Below are 20,359 nucleotides of genomic sequence, written 5' to 3'. Positions count from 1 at the left end.
GGATAATGTTAAGAACACCACATTTGAAACAATGTATTTTGTGCTCTGTACCAGGCCCAGAAGGCACAAACACATTAAGGCCTTGATCCTGTAATGAGATATGCACAATGGAGCCCTGCTGCTCATACATAGCCCCTTTAAATTTCAGTGGAGTTCAGGGGTCTGACCGAGTATTTTTTTCCTGCAGGATCAAGACCTAAAGCAGAAGGTCTTGCATACATGCACCAGTATAGAAGCCCCTTACTGAGGTAGTTCCAATTTCCTCAGCTGGATACCCTGGCTTTAGCTCAACCAGCCTATCCTGAAGTTCAAGGATTCCAGCACTCTGAATGACTGCGTTTCATGGCCACGACCTCCTAGCACAGAGAAGTACCATGATGAGCGAATTGCCAGATACTTTTAAGGAGTAAAACTGATGGTTCTTAGGAGAAATCTACTTTTATAAAAAGATATACCCCCGAAGCAGCGGTGTGACAACACTAACAGACTGTCTGATAAAGAATGAACATTCTACTATCTAATCTGTAGATTAAAGGAAAGGTGGCCAGGGATGACCAAAACAAAGGTAAAACCCAAAAGTCTAGTTTGGCTATTGAGAGAGCTCTGTTTCTCTGAGCCAGAAAAAACAAAAAATGAGTAGCATCAACCAATTTTAGAGGGGAGTGTCATTACAAAACCTTTCAATTTTTCCTGTTTCAATTTGCTGATAGTAAGATTTAAACTCACTGTCTGGCACAGCACAAAGGGACACTGGCGAAGGATTATGTTACGTTTTATATAAACTACTTGATAGAATATAATTGAAGTGAGAACACACCTACCAGAACTAAATGTTTCCACCAGATGGCCAACTTCCCATGCCAATTATCAGGTGTTGAAAAATTTACCAGATACCTTCTAATCAGAGATAAATACAAAAGAGGGTGGGAAAAAGTGAAACTCCAGCTGTAATTCCTAGTGTAAGCCCAGCTCCTCTGCCATCAAAAAGGTGGAATGTTCTAGAATTTCTACCATCATGGTGGCCCTGAACACTAACAGGAGTGTAATCAGCTTCTGGTGGAATTAATAAATTTGAAGCTACTGGAAGGATAAAACTCTCACTAACTTTCAATTGGGCATAGGTGTCTAAACGCCTTTGAGGATCTAGGTGAAAGAGCTTTTTGTGTCTTCATTATCTTCCATGGTCTCCTAGCTGCCACAGTGAGGAGAAAAGGAAGAGGTTCCCAGTACTCTGTTCCTCCCCAGATCACTGACAGCTGAAAAGAGGCATGGAGAGGGAAGAAAAGATTTCTTTTACTCTACCTCTTCCTGAGTTTCCATTTTCAGGAATTTTGTTCCCCATTAGTAATTGTATCACCTGTCTCTGGTGCTGCTCCTGCCTTTCCCAGGTAGCAAGGGCATGAAACTGACCTGACTCATGCCAATTTCACTGCTACCCACAGTGTTCCCAACAGCAGCTAGGAAACTGATCAGCATCTTGCTAGTTTCACAGTTTTGCAGCTTGTAAGATAGAAGTAGGAGTAGTAAAGGAAACTAAACTTCTGCAGACTCAGGATGATTTTATTTATTTATATTTGGTTCATATTTGAAAGATTACCATCAACTCGGGGGCTGTTGTTCACTTTAAGTGAAAGCTTATATTCTACAGAAGTTGGTGGTGTAAATCCCCTCCTCTTTACAAGCAAGTTGATTATTCAAGCTCAGCAAATCAAGATTTGTTAACATTGAGAGCAGTATGAAGCATTACATTTAATTTATTTATTTATTGCAAAGACTACAAAGGAATCCTGAATAATGACAAACTGGTTAAGAACTAGACAAATCAACTGGCATCTGACTCATCTTCTCTTAATAACGTTATTCAAGGTTATGATAGCAAGGCTAGATACAGTTTGGGCTAATATTTATTTCATACCATCTGTCAGTGGAGTCTAAGAACACTTGTAATTAAGTAGTTACAAAACATGGTCTGACATGGAGACTAAATGACCAGTCAACATTCACACAGCTCTCTTAAATCAAATATGCAAAAGAAATTAAGCCAAAAGCTTTATTTGCCCAGCCCATCTGACAATAAGATGGGATCCAAATATTTGAAAGGGTTAGAGAAGAAAGTTGTTCTATACCAACAGAAGACTGTGTGTATTATCACTGTGGTAACAGGCTAAACACTATATATTCTGTGATCAATTCTTCTGCCCAACTTGAAAGTCAAGATGACCAGCTTCAGTGAAATCTACTGAGTTCTTCCAATGTAAAGCCTTTGGTAAACAAGACAAATCAGTCCAACAGATAACTTTTTTTATATTCACAAATCAGTATTCAAATAAAAGGTCAAAGATTTTTGTAGGTGCTGGTGTTCGAGCTCTGAAAGATCTAGATAACTTGTATGTGCCAAAATATGCAGGGTAGTGTGTTTTTTAGTTCAGCTGAAGCTTAAACAGATCAGGAAACGTATGAAACTCAGAACAATTGCTTGAGATTATACTTGATAATCCACACTTGGTAAAAATCTGCATTTATTTTTGGTGCTCCTACTACTATCTGAATAATTAGGTGTTTTAGAAAGAGAAGACAATTTTTGTAATTTCATCCAAGTGCTCAATCATCCTAACAACAGATCTTTTACTCTAACAAGAGATATGTTATGCACGCCAAGAAGAGGCTTAATTTGCTTAATTTGTTGTGCACTAAGAACACACTTTTCAGCGTAGCAGCCATGTTAGTCTGTATTCGCAAAAAGAAAAGGAGTACTTGTGGCACCTTAGAGACTAACAAATTTATTTGAGCATAAGCTTTCGTGAGCTACAGCTCACTTCATCAGATGCAAGTACTCCTTTTCTTTTAAAAACACACCATCCATCAGAAGTTTTATACTAGTTAACACTAGCATTCAGAATGCATGCACAGTTTTTTCTTGGGTAGGGGAAAGAAAAACAAACATAGGAAACACAAAGGGGATGGTTAAGTCCAAACTCTTTTCCTGTGCTAGGCCTAGAGCCAGTGCCAACAGAAGGGGAGAATCCTTTGCATACCTCAACTACAGCGGATCTCATGGTAAAAGGACACGATCCTATACATGCACTGGAGCTAATGGTGGGGACTGCCAAGGGAGAACCAGGAAGTCAGAGAAAGAAACTGCTTCATACATAATCACAGGAATGCATAATCACAGTCCTTGTGGTGCTGGTAAGTACCATTCTATTCCAGCACTTGCTCTCCTTGATTTTTAACTCACAAGATACAAGTAGCCAAGTAGAGTTGTCAGAAATTGCTATGGGTTTACCACTACTCTCCCAAAACAATATTTTACTATGACCCAGACCTCAGATCTTGCAGTTGGATCTGCACAGACAGAACTTTGAACCTGCAGAGTTCCAATGCATTCATGAAGGACAGGATTAAGACACAGACACATGCTCAGGGCTCCAGCTCCTAGAGGCATATGATTACATTAGAATCTGAGCTTTCATTTGGGGAAAAAATTGTAAGTTGTTAACCTTCATATTTGTGAAGAAATGTAAGTGTAACCCACCATCCACCTAAATCTGCAGAGGGCCTAAAACAAAGCTCTGAGAGGTGTATACTTTCCCAGTGCATCTCAATGTGGTGTTAACTTTAAGATCCACTCCTCTGAAGGACTATGCTCTATCTACACCACCCCAACAGAAGACTAAGGTGGAAAAAAGCACAAAGGGTTGAGTTGGCATTTTCATGGCAGATACATACTGACTGTTTGTTAAGGGGCAATGTGTTTTACTGTTACCCCACCTCAATCAAGGGTAAGGTAAAGGGTGAGAGGAGGCTCCTCCTTGATGGAGAAGAGCCCCTCTCCACACATATCACGATGACCCATCAAGGACCCTACATTTTAGTTTCAGAGTAGCAGCCGTTGTTAGTCTGTATTCGGAAAAAGAAAAGGAGTACTTGTGGCACCTTAGAGACTAACCAATTTATTTGAGCATAAGCTTTCATGAGCTACAGCTCACTTCATCGGATGCATTCAGTGGAAAATACAGTGGGGAGATTTATATACATAAAGAACATGAAACAATAGGTGTTACCATACACACTGTAACAAGAGAGTGATCACTTAAGGTGAGCTATTACCAGCAGGAGAGCGGGAATGGGAGGGGGGGGAGAACGGGACTTTTTGTAGTGATAATCAAGGTGGGCCATTTCCAGCAGTTGACAAGAACATCTGAAGAACAGTGGGGGGCTGAGAGGGGAATAAACATGGGGAAATAGATTTACTTTGTGTAATGACCCATCCACTCCCAGTCTCTATTCAAGCCTAAGTTAATTGTATCCAGTTTGCAAATTAATTCCAATTCAGCAGTCTCTCGTTGGAGTCTGTTTTTGAAGTTTTTTTGTTGAAGAATTGCCACTTTTAGGTCTGTAATCGAGTGACCAAAGAGATTGACGTGTTCTCTGACTGGTTTTTGAATGTTATCGTTCTTGACGTCTGATTTGTGTCCATTTATTCTTTTACATAGAGACTGTCCAGTTTGGCCAATGTACATGGCAGAGGGGCATTGCTGGCACATGATGGCATATATCACATTGGTAGATGCGCAGGTGAACGAGCCTCTGATAGTGTGGCTGATGTGATTAGGCCCTATGATGGTGTCCCCTGAATCGATATGTGGACACAGTTGGCAACGGGCTTTGTTGCAAGGATAGGTAATCACTCAATTACAGATCTAAAAGTTGCAATTCCGCCCCCCCCCCCCCCCCCGCTGGTAATAGCTCACCTTACCTGATCACTCTCCTTACAGTGTGTATGGTAACACCCATTGTTTCATGTTCTCTATGTATATAAATCTCCCCACTGTATTTTCCACTGAATGAATCTGATGAAGTGAGCTGTAGCTCACGAAAGCTTATACTCAAATAAATTGGTTAGTCTCCAAGGTGCCACAAATACTCCTTTTCTTCCTGCATTTTAGTGAAGTCCTGACTTCATGTAGCACTGTGATTAAATCCTTCTCTGGTCACTTTTTCTGGAAATTAACAAAACTTTAAGACATGTTCCACATCTGTCTGATACCTCATGGGATAACAAAGCAGCTGACACATGGAAGTGAATGAAGTTGGGACATTCTTGGCTTTCACTGTGGTCTTGCAAATAGATACATACAAAAGCCTAAAGTTATGAATGCCACAAATGGATTCTCTTCCATATGTCATCTACTATATTCCCATGAGCTACCAGACAGATGTGGAATACACCATTCTAAAGCCTAATTAATTTCCAGGAATAAAAGGCTCTTGACTGAGAAAACAGAGACATGTTCAGACTTAATTTTTTTTAAATTCTTACTCGAGCAGTTTATGATCATTTTCAATTAGGAATTGTGCATTTGTTGCTATTCTTCCACTTGTCGTAAGATACCCAGTCAGTTTTAAAAACTGAAACAGAGGGGATGGATATTAATTTGCTGGTAATTTGGCCAAATCTGAATTGACGTAATTATACTGCCTACCTAATCCATCCCTACAGGTTCAACTGGAAACAGTATTCTTTGCTTTCTTGTCCTAAATAGCTACTTAGTGTTGATGCTGTCAATCAGCTGCTGTGCTCCACCTCAGAGGTGGCTGTATTTTAGTGATAGACAATGGAATTGATGCAACCAGCTTGTAAAACAATACGAGATCCCTCAGCCCGAGGCAAGTACTTAAAAATCCTAGACGTATTCCAAATGCATTTCGGCCACACAGTAAAGCAGCAGCAGGCTTCAGCAAGACGCTGACAGGCAGCCTGGTAGAAATTCAGCGAGCAGCTTCTAGCGTTTTAGATGTTGCCAAAAAAATCCCAGCCCTGAGTCACAGGCTGCAGCAGCGCGTCCCCTCCTCCGCCGGCCCGCTGTCCACAGCGCGAGCCCCGCGCCCCGCCTGCATACCCACAGCCCGCGCCCCGGCAGGGCTCGCGCCGCGGCAGAGGCGAAGCCCCGACTGGCTCGCCCAGCCCCGTGTGCAGCAGTTACCCCCGCCCCGGCGTGTCCCCCAAAAAGCAGCCGCGGGAGGGGGGAACGGACCGTACAAAGGACACGCAGCGGTAGTGACAGCGGCAGCCATGGCTCCCACAGCGGCAGTGACAGGCTGCGAGAGCGGCTGGCAGAGCCCTTCCCGCGACCGGCATCACCCGCAGGCCGGGGAGAAGGGGCCGCGCACAGCGGGGCGGGGGGCGGAGCAGGGCAGCCACCCTGCGGCTACCCTTCCCACCGGAACAGGGAGACCGACAGCCGGGGGACGGGAAGGGTCACACCCCCCCCCCCGCGCTCGGGGACACACACGGCTGGGGAAAGGGGTTACCCCAGGGCGCAGCAGGCTCCGGGGGGTGGTGCCGCCCCCAGCACAAGGACGCTAGAACTGCGGCTCCCATCGGGGTGGGAGTGGGGCAGGCTCGGGGGGTCTCTCTCCTTACCTTGTCAGAGGAGGAAACAGCAGGACTCGTTCCTCCTCCTCCTCCTCCCGCGCTGCCCCTATGACAGGGGCCGACGAAGAACCGGATTCAACCGCTGCGGACGGTTCCCGGAGACTCAGCCCCACACTGACCACCGCCGCCGCCGCTGTAGGGTTTGAAAGTGCCCCCCGCCTCCTCCCCGGCACTGCCGCTCCCCTCCCCCCCAGTCAGAATGTCGGTCTCCGTGTGCAGCTCTGCGGGGCTCCCATTGGCCGCGCCATCCCACGTGACCCCAAACACGCACGCGAGACAGACGAGAACGCGCCGCCGCGAACGTTACGGGAGTTGGGCGGCGGTTGGGGAAGTAGGGAGAGTCAACGTCACCGCCCTCCTTCCGCAGTGGCTCCCCCGGTGCATCAGATCTCTCGTGCACACGCGCGCAACACACACACACGGAAGGAAAATAACGGGTCCTGGCAGGGCCGGGGGCGGGGCAGCAGGCAGGCGCGGAGCAGGGCGCAGGCGCCGGGACGGTTGGTCTTGGTCTTGGCTCCTGCGACTGGAACATTCTGGAAATGGCGGATGCGGTGTCCCGGAGATTGAGACGGGAGGGGATGGGGGAAGAGACTAGAGCACCTGCTTCCCCTTCTGACAGGAACCGAGTAGGAGCTGCCACCGATTCCTCCCGACTCTCAAGCCCAGGGCCTCCTACTTGGGCTACACCGGGTTTTCCGGCAGCGATGGCGCAGTGAGTTTTAACTACCCGCAGAGTGCGCATGCGCGGCTGGCTCCGGTAAGCGGTGACGGGCTCGCGCTGCGCCCGAATATGACGGGGGAAGGGCCCGGGGAGGGCGCGTGTCCTCCCGCGACCCTGCCGCTTGCTTTACGGGCCGCGCCGTGGCACGCTGCACTGAAGGGGGCAGCTGCTCTGACGTGTGTCAGGGAAGCTGCAGCGGCCGGAGCGAGCATTGGCCCCGTGGCGGTGGCTCACGCAGCGCGGGGGTCAGCGTGTCGTCTAGGCCCTGCCGCGCCTTGCACCGGACAGTGGCTGCTCCCCGCCCCCCACGGGGGGCGCCTTTCAGTACTGAGACAAGCTTCGATCCTGCGGAGGTTGGCGCTCGGCTTCACCCCCACGAGGAGGGCCACTCGCTTGTCTTCGCCGGCTCAAGGCTCCTATCTGCTGAGCTCGGGGGAGCCACGTCCCGTACAATGTCATTGCAGTTTGTATTCAAGCTTTTAACACTGAATCCTTTCACTCGTTTGTGTAGTTCAGTTTTACCTTTTTATTGAGGGCATGACATGCTGCAGCTTCGTTAATCCGTTCCTGGCTTATTCTGCCGTTGCTTTTTCCAGTAGTAATCAGCATCCTTGCTTGAGATAATGATAAACGTTTAGTGAAGTCAGCTGATACCCGTTAGACTTGATTCTAATCCCTTTTTACAGGATTAGTATGTTTGTAGTGTTTTTAAAAACAGCATGCTTCCCCCCAATATTTTTTAAAGGAAATCATCCATTTTCATATGCCATTGTTTGAGCATTTATAGAAATGAAGAAACCCGAAATTTGAGATTGTACTGTTTCCTGCCCTGTATTACTCCTAAGGGCATTCTGCACCAAAAAAAATAAAAATTCTGTGAATATTTTAAAATTCTGCAAATTTTATTTGTCAAATAAATGTGGAGGCTTCAGCATGGCATGGGGTAGCACAGGCCAATGGCTGCACGGAGGTGGGAGATCACTGTGCCTCCCCCCATCCCACCCCTGGGACATGGACTTGGGTCTGGTCTACACGGGGGGGGGGGGGGGGGTTTGAGCTAAATTACGCAAATTCAGCTATGTGAACAACGTAGCTGAAGTCAACATACTTAGATCTACTTACCGCAGTGTCTGTTGACGCTCCCCTGTTGACTCCACCTGCACTTTTCGCTCCAGTGGAGGACTGGAGTCGACGGGAGAGCGCTCGGCGGTCTATTTATCATGTCTTCGCTAGACACGATAAATCTACCCCCACTGGATCAATTGTTCCAGAGGTGAGTGTAGACATGGCCTCAGTGGTGAGGCTGTACTCAACCTTGACACTGCACAAGGACCAGGCCTGCCCAATAAACACCCCAAGGTCCTGCCCCTCCATTAGGTGCACGAGGTATGGGCAGGAAAGCTCAGCAAGGCAGGATCCACGCGTGGAGGGGCTTAGTGTGGTGGGAATCCAGATGTGGGTTGAGAGGGTTGTGTGGGGGGCAATCTGGGTGCAGGTGGCTGAGTGAGGGATTGGGGTGGGGGATCTGGATGCACAGGGGCTTGGGGAGTTCTGGGTGCAACAGTAATGAGACTCTGCAGGGGGGTACAGGTGATGGTTGGGGTTTCAGCAGGAGGGTCTGGGTGTGTGGGGGGATAGAGCTTGGCAGGAGGTGCTGGGTGTGGGGGGGCTCTGTGGGAAATCCAGATGCTGGGGGAGTGGAGTTCAGTGGGTTGGGGATCCACGTGCAATTGGTTGGAGCTCAGTGGGGTGGGGATTCAGGTGCACGTGACTCAGCAGGGTGGTCTGGGGAAGGGGGGCTCATTGAGGGTTCTCAGTGTGGGGGCATGAGGCTCAGCAGGAGGGGTTATGAGGAGGTCTGGGTGCATGGGGATTAGGTGGATGAGGGAGCAGGTCCCTGTACAGGGATCACTCCCCCTGCAGCTGAGGAGCGATGGGTGCAGGAAGTGGCGGCAGGGGGAGTTTGCAGAGCTTTCTGCAGCCGAGGGAGAAATCTGGGTGTGGGTCTGGTCCCAGATACAGTGTAGGGGAAGAGGAAGTCCTGTCCTGCACAGCCCAGTGGGGACTAGCAGCTGAGCCCACCACAGGGTTGCAGCCACCAGCCAGGTCTTTCCCAGTCCTGCCCCCTGTTGCACCGTGATTTAGGTCCCTGCCGGCTGCCTTGGGCACATGAAAAATACTGTTGGGGAGGGTCTCATGACCTCTCTTATGGCTTCCCTTTGCTTCCCCATCAAAGTCATTTTTCTGCGGGGAAGCAAAGAAATCTGTGGGGGACATACATTCTGCACATGTGCAGTGGTGCAGAATTCACCCAGGAATACTGTATATAATTGTAGCACCACCTTTCCCTAGATCATGTCTCCTATCTGTATCTAGCAATATACTACAGGAAGGGCATTGTACCTATCAAGATTTCCACTTTGTCCCCTTTATAGCAGCAATAAACTAGGAAAAATGTATTGACTTAACCTGCTTTTCAGTGAGATATGAAGTTGGCCTATAAGTTTGGATGTTTTTTAAAGCTTTTTTCCCTTTTTATTTTTTAACCTTAACCCTTAGTAGTGTCAAGTTTTATCTTTTCTGGATGTTGTCTTTCAAGACTCAAACATGGATTTTTCTCTTATTCTTCAATAAAGGGGGAATGGTTGTTGAAACTTTAACAAAACATCTTCCATAGATATTTGGTTAGGTGTTCAAAGCTCTTTTGTGTTTTATTAATACACTCCTAGCTCCTAACATCTATCTACATAAGGAAATTTTAAAAAATCCTATGCTTGCTAATACTGGTTCACTCCCATCAGTAGTGGCAATGTAGGGGAGCCCTAGTGTAGGCACATTGTCAGCCGCTGCACTGTTTTAACCAACACGTTACATAACCTAGCTCAGTGCTGGTATAATCAGCACAGTGGCGCCCGACATTGCTATCATCAATGAGCTGGTGAGCAACTTTTAGAAACATTGTGTAGATCAGACCTTTGCAGTTTGGCATTTTGAGGCAGGGAAAATTTGGTATAAGTCGATTCTCTTGAGTTCCCTTTCAGCTGGCATGCCTAAGCTCCTTCTAGAACATATTTAGTTGCTAAGTGTGCAAGAAGCAAGAGTTTCTCTATTAATAGCTACTGTACAAATCACAAATATGAATTCTCTACAAGATGAAATTTTCAAGATGGAAATAAAACATACTTAAATGCTTTGAATAAAAATTCTGTCAATCAGCATTCATTTATTTGGTAAATGTGGTAATCCTACTAATTCTGAAGTCAGCCACATAGTCTTGCAAGAGAAGCAGATATGAATTTCAAGTGTAAAAAAAAAAAAAGAAAAGCAAAAAGAATAAAAACACTCCATAGATGTCTTCTATACAACATAAAAAACAAAGAGCTTACACTATATTTTCTCCATTGCAGGTCACCTCTAAAGTCATTAGGTGCTAAGTTACCCCAGCGATAGGCATCTTAGAAATAAGATAGAACAAGATCTAAGAGAAAAATCAGTCATATTTACAACATAAACTTGTGCAGAGGAGTCATCTCGTTGCCACATTTCAGGTAAATGAGTTCTTCTTAGTGCCAAGAATCAAATACGTCATTGAGAAAGTTTTCAGAACAGAAGACTGTCACAATTGGGAACTGCTAGCATAAGACCGGAAGCTTGGTCACCTGAATTATGTTTCCACTGTCACTGAGTTGCTGTGGTCTTGTGTATACTGTGGTTCTTCCTAACATGTGGCATACGATGTCCACACACACAAGTGTTTGCAGTGGTGCACAGGAGTTCCAAGCACTTTTTTGAACTAACTTTTTTTGAGCAATGTGAACCATTGTGTGGTCCTCCACTATACCAATCTCTGCCTTTGCAATGTATGCATAGACAGAGATTGCTGCAGACCCCTAAAAGCAAAAATTCCTACTGCTACCATTCCATAGGGCACTGGTCACTGCTTAGGCAGCCTGTCTGATATGCATTCTGAACTCTGCTACATAGGGATCAAGTTTTCTGGAAGCCAATTTCCTATTCAAATAGCACTGTACCCAACATGGAGCTCAGTTGTGTGCTATTTGATTCTGTTACTAGCATGTCTTGGAAGCTACCAAATAAGGGTGTTGCCAGCTGGCCTGAGGCTGACATGGGCACTGGAGACCATATGCAAGGGGAGCTGCACTTGTTCATTCACAGTATTTTAATGTTTGACTGGCTAAACTGGTCATCAGATGGGGTACATCTACATTTGAGCTGGGAGGTGTGATTCCCAGCTTGCATAGATGTAGCCATGCTAACTCTGCTTGAGGGAGTGCCTCAAAATATCAGTGTGTCTGTGGCAGCTGAGGCTAGCCACCTGAGTACGTACCCAGGGACCCAAGCAGGATTGTATCTGGGGCAGCTTGGCCGAGCCACCGCCTGTGCTGCTGCGGACACACTATTTTTAGGTGCTAGCTCAAGCAGAGATAGTGGGGGTACATCTGTGTGAGCTGGGAAGTGTAGATGTACGCTTAGAGGGGAGAAGTGTTACCAAGAGAAGACAAAGAGCCTGGAAGTCCTGTATAACAAGACATAGAAGAATAACAGTAGGTCCTTCTTGGCAGAAAACGTGCCTCTTTCACAATGATCTGGATCAAATCCTGAAGGCTCACCCCTCCGCACAATTAAAGATGCTTCTGGATAGCACAGAAAGTCCATACAGTGCAGTCCATTAGGACAAGGAGGCAAACAAAGAGATCTTGTATACATTTGCAGGATATACTTGTGGGGATCTACGGACAGCAGTTGAGTCAATACAGAAGGAGGAATTGAAAGGTGAGGGGCATCTAAAGAAGATGGCTGATTTTGCAATCTTGATTGTTGGAAAAAGTTTCCCAGGTTCTTAGAAAAGCCGCCATTAGGATTAATAAAAGGAAACAGCATCTTACAATAGTGAAAGTGTCTATCACTTCAGTTCCACCAGCAACCTTTTCCTTCCCAGTCTTGCTATGTCTCCATCTCCTTGGTGCACAAGTGCAGCTGCCAAGTTCCTCCATAGGTCAACCCAGTTCAGTTCCCTAATACTTCCCCTGAGTTGGCATTTCCCTTGAAACATCCTGTGCTGGCAGGTACGTGAACCACTGCTCCTGGTTAAGATAAAAAAGTTCAGCTTGGCATATGCAACATTAGCTTCAGCTCTATCAGATGGCTGAACTCAAAATAACAGTGGGGGGAAATTACAAACTGCAGTATAAAAAGGCAAAAAATAAGAACTTTATTGCAAATCACATATTGGGCACTACAGCAAAAGCATAGTGCATTTTAAATATTACAATTTAGCTATAATGGCACATATGCCAGGCAGGGATCTTAACTAGCATTCTGCTCATATTTAGATGAAGTGACATTTAGCTTTGCCTTGTAATTCAGTGCATGGAAAACTGCTCTAGGCATATTTTGCTGGCAAAGCAATGTACAGCAGGGGTTTTCAGACTTTTGTACTTGTGACCCCTTTCACACAGCAAGCCTCTGAGTGTGACCCCCCTTTATACATTAAAAACACTTTTTAATATATTTTAACACAATTATAAATGCTGGAGGCAAAGCGGGGTTTGGGGTGGAGGCTGACAGCTCACGACCTCCCCCCATGTAATAACCTCGCGACCCCCAGTTTGAGAACCCCTGGTGTACAGGTTAACTGTTACAGACGGTCTTCAATCTTGTGTTTAATAACAAAGTTTCTGGAAAATACAGCACTGTGCACTTAGCACATCATAGTGTTTATGATCAAGACACCATCATTTAACTACGCCACATACTTCCTCACCAAAACCAATACAAACCACTAGTAAAGCATAAGATAAATGTATAAAACCATTACCAGCAAAGCACATAAAGGCTTTCCATAGCAGCAACTCCCAGTTGTTACGCTATCAATAAAATAAAAATTTGTTCCTCCAGAAACTCCTTCACCCTGCAAAGCAAGAGAAATAGACAATTAACAAAAGTTTATACATAAAACACAAAGAGGAAATCCAGCATCACTAGAAACGATTAAATAAAACCAAGAAAAATTTGCTTCACTGCTCCAGCCCCATTTCCCCACCATCATTTTGAAAGTTTGTGCACAACTCAGGCAAACACAAACTTCAGCACATGCTATTATAAGTAACAGCTTTGAGTGCAACAGTTATCAAGCTGTGCATGGATTGCTGGAAGTCACACTGCCTCCTCTGATTTCGTGTTCCATTAGATGCTTGTTTGTAGCAACACCTTGTAAGACCAATCACCGCTTACGAGAAACATTTACCCTGGGAACACTTTCTCTACCATGAATTGTCCACTCAGTAACAGCAACATATCCACCACATAAGAGCACCATTTGTGATGTCACATCTGAGGTGGAGCTTGGTGGGTCATGTAGAGTCATTGCCCCCCAAAGTGAATGTTCAGCACGGTTCCAGGGCACACAGCTTTGTCCACTTGCCCTGTCTGACAGAGCCTGCATGGAGGGCATAGGTACTGGGGAGTTTGGGAGGCAGGTCTGGAAGAGAGGGATTTTTGGGGGCGGGGCGGGCTTCTGGGGTCAGAGGAGCATCTGGAAAGTTTCTTCCATCTTTCCTCAGTATCTGGCTTGCAAGCAGTGGTGGTTGCTGTTTTGCAGTGGGGAGTATTGGGGACCCCCTGTGCACTGAGCTGTCCCCTCCATCTCAGTTGCTGGCAGCAGGATGTGGATGTGCTATTTTGCAGTGGGGGATCAGGGGACTACACTCCCCAAGGTATTTACCTGTCCCCTTCCCCTCTCCTATCTTTACTGCATTTCCCCCCTCCATTGCAGGCTGTGCATGGTACCCTCCCCAACCATCCATCCCTTGCCAGTATGGAGCATGAAGCTGCCACCTGGAGCATCATCAGCCTGTTCCCAGTAGCTGCACTCAACCATTTTGCTGACTGGGGCCTCCCCTGCCCCATTCTCCCCCACCCCACAATTTCTTCCCCTTACAGCCTAGCTGACCCACACTTTCCAAAACACACTTAACGCTTCATATGCTTTTAGTCAGACAACACTGTAACAGCAACAGGTGCTTAGGAGCAACATAGCAAAAGAGCACCTATATGTTGCTACCAAGGGTGTCTACTGTATTCAGACAGGTATTATAATGGCTACATTAGTCACTAAACTGTTATTGGAGGTTAACAGCCATTTCAGTTGTGCAAAAGCACATTCCACCATTGACTTGTGCCTGTAGATTGGTTATAGTTAAAGTGGTAGCTGTCCATATTTATGTAGTCTGTGGTTTCATTAACCATTGTAAAAGTGAGCATGCACAGAGTTACCCAGAATTAGTAGGGATGAAGACCCTTCTAATGTCAGTGTTGTTTGATAGACCTGGAGATCCTTTCTAGTCATTCTTGGGCTTGTTTTTTGAAAGTCTAGCATCATGCACTTTGCCATAGGTACACACGCAGGAACCTTCTGCAATGATCAATTAAGACTTGTGTCAGCATTAGTAGTAGCCAGGGCCCATGTATTTAATGGTTATGGAATTCACCCTTTACCCCTAAAGTGTGCTCCAGCATCTAGCCTTTTGTTAAAATACATGTACCTTATTTCTAGCTGTTATAGTTGAAAATAAATGCTTAAAATGTGAACCAGTGCATTCACATACACACAATTTACAGAAAGCCTGAAACAATACCTTTGAGAGGTGTAAACCACCTAATTTATCTTAATGGATTGTAAATTCTGAAACCTAAAGATAATACTCTGCAGCATACTGAAAATAAAGTGCTGGGATAGCATAAAATAAATTGAATGTAATAATTAAATATAGGCACATCTGATGGTACTGTAGAACTTCAGAGTTATGAACAACAGTTACCAACTGACCAGTCGACCACACACCTCATTTGGAACCAGAAGTACACAATCAGGCAGCAGCAGCAGAGAACAAATAAAATAAAAAAGCAAATACAGTACAGTACTGTGTTAAATGTAAATTACTAAAAAAAAAATAAAGGGAAAGCAGCATTTTTCTTCTGCATAGTAAAGTTTCAAGGTTGTATTAAGTCAACGTTCAGTTGTAAGCTTTTGAATGAACCACCATAATATTTTGTTCTGTTACAAACACTTCAGAGTTACGAACAATATCCCCCATTCCTGAGATGTTTGTAACTCTGTGGTTCTACTGTATTATTAAATTGCACATATAGTTCCATAAAACCTATCTTTTAATTTAAATCAATAGAAGTATACTATATTTGAGACAGCTGTAGGGAATTAGGACACTTGCTTTTTTTGTAAGCTAAAAAAAGTAGAAACTTTTCAGCATGAATTAGTAATATAAATGAGGTAGGGAAATTTGATAAAACTACGTACTATGATATTTAGCAATTTTTGGCTCAGCTTTTTACATTTTTTTAGGAAGTGGAGGACTATGAAAGATTGACTTCAGGAAATATTTCAAAAGTTGTCTTCGTTTGTCTCCATTTGAAATAGTTGTTTATGTGCATGGGTTGGAGCAATTCTGGAGTTCTCAGTCTTTTTCCTTTGTGCAGATCACATTTTTATTGTGAGACTGCTTCATTAACAGCTCCCTTAATGATCATGCTGAATAGTTACCTGGCCAAATGCAACAGCATAACATCTTAGTACTAACTACAACAATTTTTTAAAGGAAACAAAATGTATGCAATTTTAGCTATCTTTTCATGTGATGTTTTGTCTTTTGTATGTTACCACCGCTTTCTGAAACATATCCTCTTCCTTTGCACCTAGTTCCCTGCCACTTTTTCCTGGCACATGCTTCCCAGGCAACTGATCCTTTCTTCCACCTACTCTCCTGACATACTGGCACATAAGCTCTCTTTTCCTTTTATGAATCAACAATGCTCACTAATGGAGCTAGGCTAGCTCTTCCTCATTTCCAGCTGCTTTTCTTGGCATCCAGGCTCTTATTATTATTATTTATCTATCTAGTAGCAGCACCCAAAGGTCCCAATCAGGATAAGTGCCGCATTAGGTTAAGTACTTTACAAGCACATGAGACATTATCCCTGTAAGCTTTTCAGAACAGTGTAATTTCAGGAGACACAGATGTGTGTCTGACACAACAGGAGAGAAGATGAGAGTAATGGTAATGTATGGATTCTGGACAGAGATGGAAGCACCTGAAAAGAGCCAACTCCAGATTACCTGCCAGGTCTTTGCTCTCCAGAGCACCAGTTCATGGACCACAGTTTAAGAACAGGTTGTTTAATTAATAAATTGGTCTAATTTTATAAGACCAATTAATGTGAAGATACACAAATAATTTTAAAAGTTTTTGGCCTGAAGAATTACAAAATTAAAACAGAAATGGACTGATAACATTTTAAAATAAATGAAAATAATATGATGGTACCAGTAGTGCAAGAGAACTGGACAGTGAATTTAACTATAAAAAGAAAATGAAACTGACAGTTTAGTTTCACTATCCAGGCTCAGTGAAGCGCATTAAGTCAAATAAACATTAAAAATTGTAATGGTTCTTCATCTTCTACAATAATAAGGCAGTTTTAAGAGTTAAAGATGGTTGGGTTTTTTTATGTGGGCAAAGTTGCCCTATACTTGCACTACCTCTTGGATATTATGTGAACACAAAACCAAGTAGCTTCAAATCCCTACATGACACCTCATTCTTGTCACTCAATTATTAAATGTATAACTTGTTTTATTAAATGCATTTTTTATAGTTTAGTTATGCTACCACCTTTACAGGTTACTATAAATGAATTTGAAAAAAATCTTAATTTTCTTTTATTAGACTGTTTGCTTACATTTTGAATTGCTCTTGACCGGACCAATGAAACTAGACTCCTGTTTCTCTTTTGTTACTAGTCAGTTTCACTTCATGGTTCTTATGCAGTTCTGCAGTATTTGACTGGAAATATTGCTGGCGTTTGTTTAAAAGAGTGCACACTGGATATTTCATTGCATGGAGGCATTTTTCTTTATAAATATTCCCAAAGGATTCTTAACTCAGTTGAAGACGGTCCAGAACTCCCAAAGCTGAAGGATTCTGAAGGGATGTACTCCTCTCTCCCCCTATTCAGTGGATGGAAGATTCCAACCTTGCAATCAGTGATATAGTTCATCAGTGCCCTCAGCTCTCAGGGTTTTTGTTTGCTTTCTCCACTGAGAATGGAGAAATTCCCTGAATGCTCCTGTTAAAGACCTGGTCAGTCAAGTTTTTGATGTCTTTCTGTTACCATATAGAAGTATGGGACTAAACGGACCTCCTCCTGATGTATAGTCCAGTCCCCTGCCAAGGCAGGAAACCCCATCATATCAACCAATCCATAAATTTATCAAGCTCTATTTTAGTACTAATTAGGTTTATTCCCTCTCTCCATTAGAAGGCTGTTCCAGAAGCTCAGTCCTTTGATGGTTAGACACCTAATTTCCAGCCTAAATTTATCCATGGCCAATTTATACTCACTTGTGCCAGCACTCTCTAGCTTACATAGCTCTTCTCCCCCTCCCTGCCATTTATGCTCCAATGTATTTATAGAGAGCAATCATATCCCTCTCAGCATTGATTAGTCTTATTGTTAGGGAGTGGGATCGATTGTACCAAAAGGATCTTCTTCCACTTCTTTCCTGCTCAGACTTCATTGATTAGGTGACAGGATTGTTAGAGGTAAATCTGCTACTTATTTTTCCCCTTTTATTATTCCCTACAATATTAAGTTTATTGTTGAGTGGTGATACCATGTGAGGTGTTATCAGCCAATCAATCTACTTTCCATTGTTCTCCTAACCCTTGCTCCCAAATGTAATCATATTGGTCATAATGCCTTAAAAGTAATCTACATCTAGACATACAGTATGTACTTTTGTGTGCTGAATGCCCTCAATAGCAGGACAGCATCTTCAGCAGAGAAGACAGTAAACTATTTTGTCCTTTTTGTGTTCATAAAACTGAGAGCAAGGTTTTCACCCAAAGATTTTTGATGAAGGGTGAGGGCAAGGCAACATGTTTCGCATACACCTTTGCCAAACTTTCCCCATTTGTAATCTACAGATTTTTTTTTTTTTCCACTTAGCACTAATTTTTTTTTTTTATTGCTGTGGCATCTTTAATGGTGTTACTATTTTCAATTTTAAAAAAAGTTTAACACATAATTAAAGCCATTTTAATGAAGTTAAAGGTGTTTTATTTTCAGACAACTTATGTTTTTATAATTTATTACAGAAATGCTTAGAGGTCTGCTCGAACTCCAAATCCAGGTCCTTTGGGGGGTTCAGTCAGAGAAGTAAGACCACCAACTGGCTCACAAGAAAAGCGTCCATTTCTGAAAAGATGAAAGAGCAATCAGATTTGTTCATCAATTTGTTCAGATTTGTTCATCAGTATTGTAACAATCATCTTCTACCCATGAATGACAAGTCTGACTCAATCTTTGGGCTACCATTTTTCCTGTTTCTCTGAAGGATGAGCAGAGAGAAAGGGGAGGAGGAACAACAGAACATAGTATCTGTAAAAATACTAGTGGTAAATCAAAGGCATTCAAGTAGAATGTCAAATATGGAACTTGATAACCAAAATACATACTTCATAGATACAAAAATTAAACCTATAGGATTAACAAAAAAACCAGGAGCCAATGGCTTTTTTACTCCAGCAGTACCAATGGCAACATCTGATTATTTGTTTCAGATCCATCTGAATTCATATATTCCAAGGCCAGAATTGACCATCATCATCATATTGTCTGACCTCCTTGTATAGCACAGGCCATAGAACTTTCCCAAATTCCTGGAGCATACCTTTTAGAAAAACATCCAATCTTGACGTAAAAACTGCCAATGATGAAGAATCCACCACAATCCTTGGTAAATTGTTCCCATTATTAATTACCTTCACTGTTAACAATGTATGCCTTATTTCCAGTCTGAATTTGTCTAGATTCAATTTCCAACCACTCGATTGTGTTATACCTTTCTCTACTAGAGCCCATTATCAAATATTTGTTCTTCATATAGGTATTTACAGATTAATATAATCAAAATTATCTCTTAACATACTTTGTTTTGAGTCCATCACTATAAGGGATGTTTTCAACCCTTTAGTCATTCTCATGGCTCTTCTCTGAACTCTCTCCAATTTATCTGCATCCTTCTTGAACTGTGGACACCAGAACTGGACACAGTATTCCAGCAGTGGTGACACCAAATACAGAGGTAAAATAACCTCTACTCATTTGAGATTCCCATTTATGCGTCCAACAAGGATTGTATTAGCCCTTTGGGCCACAGCATTACACTGGGAATGCATGTTCAGGTGATTATCATTCATGTTATTGTTCAGCATCAATTAGCTCCCCCATTCATACCTCTTCCTATGCGTTTGAAATTGTGCAGGAACAGTGGGAATTAAAAAGGGGGGTGGGGGAAACAAGTCAGTCTTTCACAAGGGTCAAATCCAGCCTAGGTTTGTAGGGATCAAAAGTCTACCAGCTAGTAGTGTTTTGGGTGATTTATGCAAAATAAGTTTGTGATTACATTCCACTTCCTATCAGGCATATAGCCACTTCAGACCCAACATCTCAACTGGCACTTTCTTTGGTAGTCTCAAACAGGCCAAGGATCGAAGAGTTCTGGACATGAAGCTTTCCTCTCACCTCTACACACAGCCTCTCCAGGTTCAGGTTTATGCATAAAGCAGGTCAATGTGGAAAATGTGTAATGCCTGTGCAGTTCAGTGAATTAATAATGCCTTCAGTTCTACAGTAATCACTCCAGTAACTTTTCCTAGAACTAGTCGCCGACATTAAAAATAGCTTTCCTTCCAAAAAGATTTTCTCTTTCATTACTCATCCCTGTATTATACAATTTACCTTGGGCCAGGTTTGGGAACTCTGCCAGCCTTTAGTTCATCGATTATGTCTTCAATATCTTTTGGTGTCAGATCTTCCTGTAAAATGAAAGAGACCACGCTATTAAAGAAAATTTAAAACAACATTTGTAAGCAATTGTGTGAAATGTAGTGTTCACAATTCCTCAAAACAACAGTTTTTAGCTTTTAACCGAATTCTTCACTCAGTTTTGATTCCAGCACAGATAACTATGATCCTAGCAGTTAATACAGAGGTGGGCAAACTATGGCCCACGGGACCCTCCTGCCCGGCCCCATAGCTCCTGGCCCAGAAGGCTAGCCCACAGCCCCTCCCGTGCTGTTTCCCCTCCCCTGCAG

General features: G+C 43.6%; 2 protein-coding genes and 1 long non-coding RNA gene across 7 annotated transcripts in view; 1 reads left to right on the top strand and 2 right to left on the bottom strand.

Moving 5' to 3' along the window:
- ANKRD12 (ankyrin repeat domain 12) overlaps positions 1–6,595 on the bottom strand; it is a 112,071-nt gene extending 105,476 nt beyond the window's left edge. For all 4 annotated transcript variants that reach the window (XM_074944630.1, XM_074944632.1, XM_074944633.1 and 1 more), the window contains exon 1: positions 6,428–6,595. The gene's annotated coding sequence lies outside the window, so the exon portion shown is untranslated. The remainder of the gene's footprint in view (positions 1–6,427) is intronic.
- An 83-nt stretch (positions 6,596–6,678) lies between these two features.
- Positions 6,679–20,359, top strand: part of LOC141982486 (uncharacterized) — a 35,162-nt gene continuing 21,481 nt past the window's right edge. Inside the window, exon 1 of the long non-coding RNA XR_012638099.1 lies at positions 6,679–7,154. This is a non-coding gene — a long non-coding RNA (uncharacterized LOC141982486). The remainder of the gene's footprint in view (positions 7,155–20,359) is intronic.
- Positions 12,748–20,359, bottom strand: part of NDUFV2 (NADH:ubiquinone oxidoreductase core subunit V2) — a 49,936-nt gene continuing 42,324 nt past the window's right edge. The window contains exons 7-9 of one of the 2 annotated variants that reach the window (XM_074944629.1): positions 20,004–20,080; positions 18,357–18,458; positions 12,748–13,095 (exon numbers count right to left, since the gene is read on the bottom strand). In XM_074944629.1, coding sequence (XP_074800730.1) covers positions 18,365–18,458; positions 20,004–20,080 — 171 coding nt within the window. In that variant the 3' untranslated portion in view covers positions 12,748–13,095; positions 18,357–18,364. Of the gene's footprint in view, positions 13,096–18,329; positions 18,459–20,003; positions 20,081–20,359 lie in introns of those variants that run through there. The other variant, XM_074944628.1, reaches the window with a different exon arrangement.

This window comes from Natator depressus, chromosome 2 (genome assembly GCF_965152275.1).
Source record: "Natator depressus isolate rNatDep1 chromosome 2, rNatDep2.hap1, whole genome shotgun sequence".
Taxonomy (NCBI): Eukaryota; Metazoa; Chordata; order Testudines; family Cheloniidae; genus Natator; species Natator depressus.
Note: the sequence above shows the minus strand (reverse complement) of the source record. Positions and strands in the feature narration are given on the sequence as shown.